The sequence below is a fragment of the Penicillium canescens genome, assembly GCF_028828765.1.
Source record: "Penicillium canescens strain IBT 15451 chromosome Unknown utg000004l_segment0_segment0, whole genome shotgun sequence".
Classification (NCBI taxonomy): Eukaryota; Fungi; Ascomycota; class Eurotiomycetes; order Eurotiales; family Aspergillaceae; genus Penicillium; species Penicillium canescens.
Genome location: NW_026703966.1, coordinates 255699 through 265676, shown reverse-complemented (window position 1 = coordinate 265676; position 9978 = coordinate 255699). Strand labels below are relative to the sequence as shown.

The following is a 9978-nucleotide window of genomic DNA, read 5'->3' as shown; positions in this document are numbered from 1 at the left end:
TTCGCCTGGAGTACGTCAGTGCCGAGTCATGGCTGATTCCCCTGATCTTCGCTGCAGACGGGAACTATAGTAGTCTGTTACCGTTCATAGGATGCAGTACAATGTAGTTTGACTCGACATGGGACTTGTATATTACATTGTCATTGATACATTACATCCTTTTCCGGCCTATTTGATTATTTTTTGGTTCGCCTTTCAGCCCCGATATCCCGAGCATTACTATCTTTTTTACCTCTTCTGGACTCTTCTTTTTCTTTTTCTTTTTTTTTCCTCTTTTTTTTTCCTTTCCTTTGTTCCCCACATACCTCGGGCTTCATATATCATCACCCTTTGCCCCCTCGATTTCTTCTTCTCTATCATTCAGCTCAAGCTTCTTCTCCCCATACTTGTACTTGCCACGCATATACATCATGGCGACCAAGAAGCCTAACATTCTCTACATCATGGCGGACCAGATGGCCGCGCCCTTGTTGTCTCTGCACGACAAGACCTCCCCTATTAAGACCCCCAACCTAGACCGCCTCGCCGAAGGTGGTGTAGTCTTCGACTCGGCCTACTGCAACTCACCACTGTGTGCTCCATCTCGCTTCGTCATGGTCAGCGGTCAACTGCCATCGAAGATCGGCGCCTACGATAACGCCGCGGACTTGCCGGCTGATACCCCTACCTATGCCCATTATCTCCGCAATGAGGGCTACCACACAGCCCTCGCCGGAAAGATGCACTTCTGTGGTCCGGACCAGCTCCACGGTTATGAACAGCGTCTTACGAGTGATATCTACCCCGGTGACTACGGCTGGTCCGTCAACTGGGATGAACCGGTACGTCAATTCTCCGCCTGTCTGTGGAACCATGCTAATTATGTAGGACATCCGTGCCGATTGGTATCACAACATGTCCTCAGTCATGGAGGCGGGCCCTGTTGTCCGCACTAACCAATTGGATTTTGATGAGGAGGTAATTTACAAGTCTCAGCAATACTTGTATGATCACGTGCGCCAGCGCACCGAGCAGCCTTTCTGTCTCACAGTCTCAATGACCCACCCACACGACCCTTATGCTATGACCAAGGAATTCTGGGACTTGTACAACGATGTCGAGATCCCGTTGCCTAAGAACGGAGCTATCCCACACGACCAGCAGGATGCCCATTCCCAGCGTGTGCTGAAGTGCATTGACTTGTTTAACAAGGAGATGCCTGATGACCGTATCCGTGCTGCCCGTCGTGCATACTATGCTGCTTGCACATATGTTGATACCAACATTGGCAAGCTGCTCAAGGTCCTCGACAACACTGGCCTTGCCGACGACACTATTATTGTTTTCACCGGTGACCACGGTGACATGCTTGGCGAGCGTGGCTTGTGGTACAAGATGACCTGGTTTGAGAACTCGGCTCGTGTGCCTTTCCTCGTTCATGCTCCCAAGCATTTCACTCCGAAGCGTGTCTCCGAAAATGTTTCTACCATGGATCTCCTTCCCACATTCGCCGATCTCGCAGGCGCCAAGCTTATCCCTGGATTGCCACTTGATGGTGTCTCTTTGATGCCATACCTGACTGGCGGCGAAGGTCTCCGCACTGACACAGTCTACGGTGAATACATGGGAGAGGGCACTCAAGCTCCTCTCATGATGATTCGTCGTGGCCGCTGGAAGTTCATCTACTCCGCCATCGACCCGCCTATGCTGTACGACCTGGCCACCGACCCCGAGGAGAAGATTAACTTGGCGGCCGGTCTGCCTATTCCATTCAACTCGACCCGTGCACCAGTCGCCAAGCCAACCAGTCTGGCAGCACCAGCCAACCTGCCAACTCCCATTGAAACCCCACACGCATCGCCGATTCCTCAGCGCATCACCCAGACAGACTACCCCTTCCCCTCGCCTACCCCCCTCGCACCCCGAGTCCAGCCAAGCTTGCACCAGCATTGCCCAACACTACTGAGCCCGCCAAGGTCTTGGCCTTCTTCATCGAAGAAACCAACAACCGTTGGGATCTGGAGAAGATTCGCCAGGATGTCTTGTGCTCGCAGCGTCGCCGCCGACTCGTCTACTCTGCCCTGATTAAGGGAACTCCATCCCTCTGGGATTTCCAACCCCACGTTGACGCATCCGCTCAATATGTGCGCAATCAGGGCAAGGGCGCTCTCGACGACGTGGAGCTCATCTCGCGCTGGCCTCGTGTGTTGCAGCAGGCAGCCACTGCCAACGGGATCTCCGCCTAGACTGAGTCTCAAGACCATTGTAATGTTCCTTGGTCCTTATCTGTTTCATTTCTCTCTGCATTTCTCGTTTGAGCACTGATTTTTTTCTACTTCATTTTGCGGCATTGCCAAAACTTTTTCCGCATTTTAGGCTTTCATTCTTTCTTGGTCATGTTCATGTTCACGTTCACATTGCGAGGCGCTATACCCGGGACTATTCGTTTCCCCAATTTGCATATGGATTCTTTGTTGTATATAGTTATGCTTTTGGTTTCCCGGGTGGGGTGTCATCGCCCTGTATATTGTTGGATCTCCGTTTGGAGTGGTAAATACAATCAGACTGTCCATAGGGTTACACTTTTGGTTATCAGTAGGAGATGTAGAGTCAAGAGTTGGTAGTGTAGCACTCGAGTCATGTATGTTTGAGTGGTAATCTTACAAGATAAGAAGACGAAATGAGGGCCACCTTCGAATCGTCCAAGCGATGTAGTCGGATATGAAACCTCCCAGGCATGCATTAGTCTCATACATGTGTTGAGATAGTAACGTTATAGATCGACAGATAGATAATGACATTGTTGCCTGGAGGGTAACTTATATCCAAACCCTTCAATGAAAATAGTCATACTTGAGAGATTCTCTTTGTCAGAGCCACTGCAAATGTTAATCTTGCATATAATCCGGAAGACACAAACTATTATATTCGCCGGTCTCCATGTCTTAATAGATTAAGTTGTAGGTTCCAGGCCAACACGCAAATATGGCATCAACCATTATATACCACACAGCTATGATACTGATCAACAATGCCACCTTCCAAACTATATACCCTCAGGTCAACCTTGACATCAAATTAACATTATATATACTTTCCCGGACCCGTTTCCCCACACCGACCAAGCTTCCCCTCACACTAACCGTTGCCTGTCGTCATACGACCCATCGCCTCTCCACCTTTCAGAAAAATAGACTACACTGATATCGGACTTGTATTTATCTGTCTAGGTTGAGATTATATCTCCTCTCTAGATGGAGCTTGTAGTTTCATTGCGGGGGTTATGAACAGGTCATTCCACTGGCTACACGTACGTGAACTTTGGAGTGGACGCACTGTCACTGGAGATGAATTAGCTATTACACCCGTGGACGCATTAAGTTCATTAATTGTTAGCAAACAAGGTTGGATCTTGGTACTTTAGCAGAATGATGCTTGAGGGTCTTGGGATTGACTACAGAGATATTGAATTTACAGGGACATGGATATATGGAATACGAATGATTCATTCAAATATCGGGTTGAGCGCTTTATCTCAACCATTCATAGCAGTCATAATCCACAGATTCTATGGACATATTCGATAAAAGAAAATCTCGCCAAATCGAACTCATTGGCACGTCAAACGAATCGGGATATCAAGGGATATACGCAGTCATGATCATAGTCGCCATGCCAGCATGTGACAGCTTCCGTTCCGTATATACAACTTCCATCCATTTTATATCCAGTACCAATTACCTACAGTGATGTAGATAAGGTGTTCTACTCCACTAACCACACAGGCGCCTTGACCAATACCGTTGCAGGGCCCTTGCCGCGGACTTCCACAGCTAGGAATGCTGCGAAGCGGATTCGTGGGCTGCTGGGTACTGGCTCGGCTGGCTCGTTCTTCTCCTCTGGTCCAGACGCAGCCGGTGGACGGGCCATATCGTTGGGTGCGGGCTTGCGGCCCATCAGTGTGTCGAACATTGACTTCTTGTGTGGCTTTGGTGCTGGCGAGACGTTCTCTGATGGTGCCGCCGTTGATCCAGATGAGGCATCGCCTTCTCCGGGCTCGTCGACCTGCTCTGAATCTGTCACTGGAGGGGGAGGATTGCTGAGCGGAGGTAGTTGGCCTTCGACCTTCATGTATTGTTCGGCGAGCGAGACGCCTGGTGGGAAGTAATCGACGCAGACATCGCGGGCCTCAAGAGGGACTTTCTCGATAATGTTGATTGAGTTTTCGATGATCATGCGGACACCTGCTTCCAACCCTGGTTGCGCGTTATCGTGTAGTTGGGTTCCCATGAAGGTGGCAAGTTCCACGATGAGATGCTCGACCAGCTCGGCACGGTGTTCATCGGCAGCAGGCCCGATGATAGAGTCACCCAGTCCGTCGAGAGTTGTGCGGCGCCAGTAGGAAAGTCTAGCAGAGGCGTTCTCGCGATCTTCATCGGACGACGGTCGCTGCCGTCGCAGGTTCATCTCGACGGTCTTCAGTTGCACACTGAATGCCGGATCTAAACCTGGATGGAAATGGCGCTGGAACACTTCTTCCACCAGCCATCGGCTTATCACTGCTCGTCCGACCGCGGTCATTTCCTTCATGCCGACCTTCAACGCACCTTCGGTGACCATCCCTTCAAGCCATTTAGGAAGACCCTTCCAATCCTTCCGCACTGAGAAAGCCAAGTCTTTGATAGCTCCGTCCAGTCTTCCGAAGCGATTTTGATATTCCGAGTCGTCTAAGATCGTGCGCGAGACAGCCATGCGTTGGTGTGCAACCGTATTCTGAAGATGCTGTACCTGCGCATCTTTCTCGAAGTAATAGCGTTTCACCTTGGAGTATTTGGCCTCTGTTATGGTTAGCATTCTCCTTTGCCTAAGCCGAGGAAGTACTCACGGAGCTCATCGTGTTTCTGAATCAAGGCGCGAACATCGATATCGCGAACATCGATTTCCCCAGAGTCCTCGCGGCGGTGTGTAGGCGTGCCTCGACCGGGATCTGGCATGGTGTCACTACCCGGCCGACTCGAGTCCGGGGGAGCTGATTGTTGCTCTGACTGGAATTGGCCCTGGGCCTGTGTGGACTGCATGGCATCAGGATATGTCTCTGGGGAAAGCGGCTCGTAACGAGATGGGGGCCGGGAGTGCAATACCGGTTCCTGGGGGGTGAAGGGTCGATAGGTTTGGTATCGCGGCGAGTCCAAGTCGGTGACAGATCGCTGGAGGGGAGCTGGCTGGCTGGGTAGCTGCGGCTGTGACCAGTCGTGATCCTGATGAGCAGGATGAGTTGGTCGCGGTCCTCGTTGGACTGGTTGGATTGCGATAGACGCCGGGCGTTCAAAGGTCACTGGTGAGGGGTTCTCAGAATGCGGTCGAAACTGGGCCACAACTTCGCTCTCGTCGTCCGGATGCGCGACTCGGGGCGAACTCGGATTGGATATGGGGTTGGATATGGGTTTCCCTTTGAAAGAGACGGAGGGTGGTCGTAAAGAGACAGTCGGTCGGTCGCGCGAGAGTTTCTGAGTGTTGGAGCGACCAAGAGAGCTGACAGAGGAATCCTGCGGGTGATCGGCCAGGTGTTCGGTACTGCGCACAGAGTGATGAGTGCGAGCGTTCGAAGGCGATTTTCTTTTAAATAACTGCATTGCTGTGAACACGAAGAGGAGGAGAGAGTGAGGCTGCTGGGTCGATCCCACCAAATAGTGATTGGCTGCTATATATAGGCGTAAACAATGCGCCACACGTACGAAAGGAGGTTATGCTCATTTTATTCCATAGCACAGACTAAGTACCACGCAAATCACCATCTCTTTATCTACAGTTTGAAAGATCGGAAAGAATGAATAGTCAATTTACTGGGCATAGGTGCATCTTGCCCCCGTAGCGAGAACATGAGGTTCGTATACGCCTACAAATGGCCCCCAATTCAAATCTATCAAGATCCACTCAGTGGAGTCAGGTAATCCCTGAATACGGGAGTCAGACAGTTCATGCGTACTCCGTGAACCGAACTATATTGGAAGCGGCATATATTGGGCACATTCCGACCGGGCCTCGTATTTTGTACGAGAGACGCTCAGCCAAGGAGGGTCCTCGACCTATATACAGCATAACAAATTGCAACCTTTCATACTGCTTTCTCTTTGCCCCCTATATATGCCCCTATAACCTCATGTTTATATAGAGTTTAAATATTAATAAGATGTGGTATCTACTCGCCTACCAGGTAATTTAATGGTTTTAGTATAATTCTATCATCTCGCCGCCGAGCATGGTCGGCGAAGGGATATAGTCTGTCCTTTTTGAAAGGGCTGGTTATCCTCTAACCTCTAACATGGAAGCGATACTCGTCCCCCCGATCTAGAACCAAAAGCTTATCAGATAATCCTGCTGCCTCAACCATGCGTTGGAAGTCTTCCAACGAGCTTCTAAATACGTCAAAGTCAACATCGTGGATGGGGATCGTGAGGTCGGGCTTGATTAACTGTATTATCTTGAGACAGTCCTCAGCATCTATGTCGACGGTCGAGGCCAGCGGCTCCATGATTCGTCCTGCCAGAAACGAGGGGATGGTCGTCCCGCCGAGATTTGCGAGCATCAGGTTAATTGGCTGTCCTTCGTAACGGCGAGCAACTTCTTGGAGCTTTTTGGTAGCAAAGGTGTTCCCGGAGATATAGATGCGATAGCTGCAGGTAAAATCAGATGTATCGGGAGTGCCATAGCCCAGCTCAAGCATCCATCCGTTGGTCGGTGGAATCTTCATGTTGTTAGACCAGATCTGATTGGAGATAGAACTCGACGTACAGTATGGGTCAATGCATGCAACAGCCGCTTTGAAGCTACGTCTTTCCCTGGCATCCCTGTCACACGCAGTCGAGGCTGTTTCGGCCCGTCCGTGCTTTCAATGTGAATATCAACATGCTCGAATGGGCGAAGTGCAAACACTGAAGTGAATGATCCTTGGTCTTTCGAGATTAGATGTGTCTTGACTTGTGGAGTAGTAACAATGGGAAGATCACGCCTGAGTGAGGCCTCGACCTTCGGATCAAAGCGGTCTCTGAAGATGTCAGATGCTCATTGCGTGGAATCCTTGTTATGGAGCATACGAGAGAAGAACGAGATCAATCCGGGGTAGGCTGTGTAGATCAACAGCTGGATTCGTGAGGCATATGCTGGTGGCACCTCGTTCTGGAGTAAAGTTGGGCTGCTAAGGTGAGTCTGAGAGTATGGACATGAACTTCTGATAAAAACTAACGTCAGTCATCACCCGAGTGCCATGCCACTCGCTGTGTCAATTAGCCTATGCTACTTGAGTTCTGGACACAGAACCAACATAATCGTACAAACCCTGCCCACGAAGAAGAGTGATGCATTTTCCGAGCCTGGCCTAGATGGATGGAACTTGGTCGTTTTGGCTGGGGGTTGTTCAGCGAGGGATAGGAACTCCCACGTGGTATGAAATTGATTCTGTAGATTAACAGAAATACGCTGCATTATTTATGTTGTGGGAGAATTGAGTGCCGAGGAGAACCTCAAGGACAGTCACTATACTTCGTATACATGACGTCAACGAGGAATTTGAGCAAAGACTATAGTTGGGGCAACTGAACACCATGCATCCCAAAGTACGACTCCTTTTCTTGTGAAAGTGTCGTTGAAACAGCAACGGAAGCGTTCAAAAATATCTAACGATGAACAGACTCCATGTATCTTGTCAGTCTTTTCTTGGAGCGAGTCAAATAGCAGCACAATAAAGGGATCAGTCTATCATATGATGCAATTGAACTACGCGCAAACGTCTATACTTGCAAGGAGCTAAATCGGGGCGTCGAATCTGCATTGGCAAGATGTATACTTTAATCAAGTGTTTGCACTTTGGGGCATATGAATAGTCGCAATTGTATAGAAGCAAAGCTAAGAAGGTAAAGTTCATACATATCATCGTGAATCTGATCGAGATTCGAATCAGATACTTCCAATGCACGAGGCTGTACTACCAGCTAAGTATGGTCTCGGATGTAATCTACCCGCGTCTAGCAGACACCATGTGTCTTGCCAGTCTTACCCTGGAGCGAGTGCTTCTCGTTTTTGTAGTGTTGGTGTGTGTCATGGTGATGACGAGGGGCTCGCTTGTGTCTGTTGAAAATGTCAGTAACTCGGTAACAGTCTTCCTGGATGAGCTGGGTACATACATCTGATACTTGGTAATCAAAGCCTGATCCATAGAATCTAGAGTTTGAATAGCAAGCTTGAAATCCTCCAGTAAACTGTCCGCGCGGGCCATACTGAAATCTTCCCGGATGACCATACGAAGCATCTTCAATTTATCGCAATGAGGAGCCATGGTGTATGCCGGAACAATCCAGCCCCGCTCACGCAGTTGGTGGGCAATAGCGAACTCATCGTACACCCTATCGGCATTCGGAGGAAGATGGAAGGCCACTAGAGGCAGGCCATTGCCACGAGTCTGGCTCATGAGAATCATGCCCATCTTCTGCAGCTCTGATGCCATGTAGTCGCTGACACGGGTAATGTTGGTCATGATCGAACGATAACCATGCTTACCCAGGCGGATCAATTGATAGTATTGACCAATGATGTGTGAAGCACCCTTGGAGAAGTTCAACGTAAAGCTGGATTGGTCCGCACCGAGGTAGTTGATGTTGAAGACTAGATCTTTATCCAAAAACGCAGGCGAGCGCCAGATCGCCCAACCAACACCAGGATAAACTAGACCGTACTTGTGACCTGAGACGTTGATCGAAACGACCTTTTCCAATCGGAAATCCCATTCCAAGTCTGGCTTAACGAAGGGAGCCACGAAGCCACCACTGGCCGCATCGACATGAATCGCACAGTCAATATCGCGTTCGATCAGCAAATTATTGATCGCCTTGACATCCTCATATTCACCGGTGTAGGTAGAGCCAAGGATGGCACATATTCCAATAGTATTTTCATCGACCAAGTCGACTGCCTCCTTGGGGTCGATCACAAATCGAGTGTTGGTGCAGTAGACGTAGCTTTACACAGCAAAATGGTCAGTACTATGGATATGTAAACGTGCCTATATAAAGTCGTGGGCAATAACAAACCGTTCTTCAATCTCCATATAGCGACATGCCTTCTCCCAGCATACCTGCACTGAACTGGAAAAAATGAGGTTTGGATTGGAATAATCTTTGCCATCGGCTTTGCGTTTGTTCTGCCAGCGCTTCTTCATCGCCAGCACCGAAAGCATAATGGCTTCAGAGGACCCCACCGTGGATGTTCCCATCGCGTTTTCCTCTCCATCCGTGGGCGCATGGTAAAGGCGAGCAATCATGTTCACACAACGGTTATGCAGCTCAACAGTATGGGGGTATTCCTCGTAGTCGATGAAGTTCTTGTTGAGAGACTCGGTCATGATCTGCTCGATTTCCGGTTCCTGTTCCTCACTGCATCAGTCCCGATCCAGGGATATGTCGGTGAAACCCGGGAAGGGCCATACCATAAATGATGTCACAAACGTTGCTAAATTGAGCGACGGTGTGCCATCAAGAGAAAGGTCTATAAAGCAGTTAGAACAGGGGAGATAGACGCGTGCACGTAAGACTGACCATCCTTGATCATGCGAGCGGCAACCTGGGGAGGCATCTCTCGCTCGGGCATTTCATGCTGCGGCAGATGTTCAGCAGCAAAGCGGGAGCCATAAACATTGTCCGAGTAGGTGTTACTGTCATCCACTGCCGGGATAGTCTCGATGGACTCAAGTTTGCGGGAAGCTAAGGGAACGACCTCATGGTCCTTCTTGACACTTGCGAGATGAACCATATCTGCGGGATGGGAGGGAAAGAGGAGGTTGAGAAGGGAGAGGAAAGAGGGAGAAAAGAATTGAGAAAAGTTAAGCAGCAAGTCGGGGAATAGAGGGATATAAGAAACGAACAAACCGCTTGTGAATTGTGCGGGGGATCAGTGACGTACCTGCTGTGATCGAACCACCAGCTTGTTTACTCTGCTTACCTTCCAAGT

The 9978-nt window shown here is 49.6% G+C and overlaps 4 protein-coding genes across 4 annotated transcripts; 1 reads left to right on the top strand and 3 right to left on the bottom strand.

Moving 5' to 3' along the window:
• Positions 1 to 317: 317 nt before the first annotated feature.
• N7446_005505 (putative choline sulfatase) lies at positions 318 to 2225 on the top strand (the record flags this gene model as incomplete). The annotated part of the gene is given in 3 exon segments (XM_058514253.1): positions 318 to 821; positions 868 to 1905; positions 1917 to 2225. The coding sequence occupies 3 exon segments, from the start codon at positions 411 to 413 to the stop codon at positions 2223 to 2225; spliced, it is 1758 nt and encodes a 585-aa protein (XP_058371431.1). The 5' UTR covers positions 318 to 410.
• A 1519-nt stretch (positions 2226 to 3744) lies between these two features.
• Positions 3745 to 5612, bottom strand: N7446_005504 (uncharacterized protein; the record flags this gene model as incomplete). Its single annotated transcript, XM_058514252.1, has 2 exons — positions 3745 to 4817; positions 4865 to 5612. The coding sequence occupies 2 exons, from the start codon at positions 5610 to 5612 to the stop codon at positions 3745 to 3747; spliced, it is 1821 nt and encodes a 606-aa protein (XP_058371430.1).
• Positions 5613 to 6289: 677 nt separating this feature from the next.
• Positions 6290 to 7577, bottom strand: N7446_005503 (uncharacterized protein; the record flags this gene model as incomplete). Its single annotated transcript, XM_058514251.1, has 5 exons — positions 7301 to 7577; positions 7223 to 7253; positions 7074 to 7171; positions 6772 to 7024; positions 6290 to 6724 (listed from the first exon to the last, which is right to left on the bottom strand). The coding sequence occupies exons 1-5, from the start codon at positions 7459 to 7461 to the stop codon at positions 6290 to 6292; spliced, it is 978 nt and encodes a 325-aa protein (XP_058371429.1). The 5' UTR covers positions 7462 to 7577.
• A 423-nt stretch (positions 7578 to 8000) lies between these two features.
• Positions 8001 to 9780, bottom strand: N7446_005502 (glutamate decarboxylase; the record flags this gene model as incomplete). Its single annotated transcript, XM_058514250.1, has 5 exons — positions 8001 to 8103; positions 8160 to 8990; positions 9063 to 9394; positions 9458 to 9516; positions 9567 to 9780. The coding sequence occupies 5 exons, from the start codon at positions 9778 to 9780 to the stop codon at positions 8001 to 8003; spliced, it is 1539 nt and encodes a 512-aa protein (XP_058371428.1).
• Between the last annotated feature and the right edge of the window lie 198 nt (positions 9781 to 9978).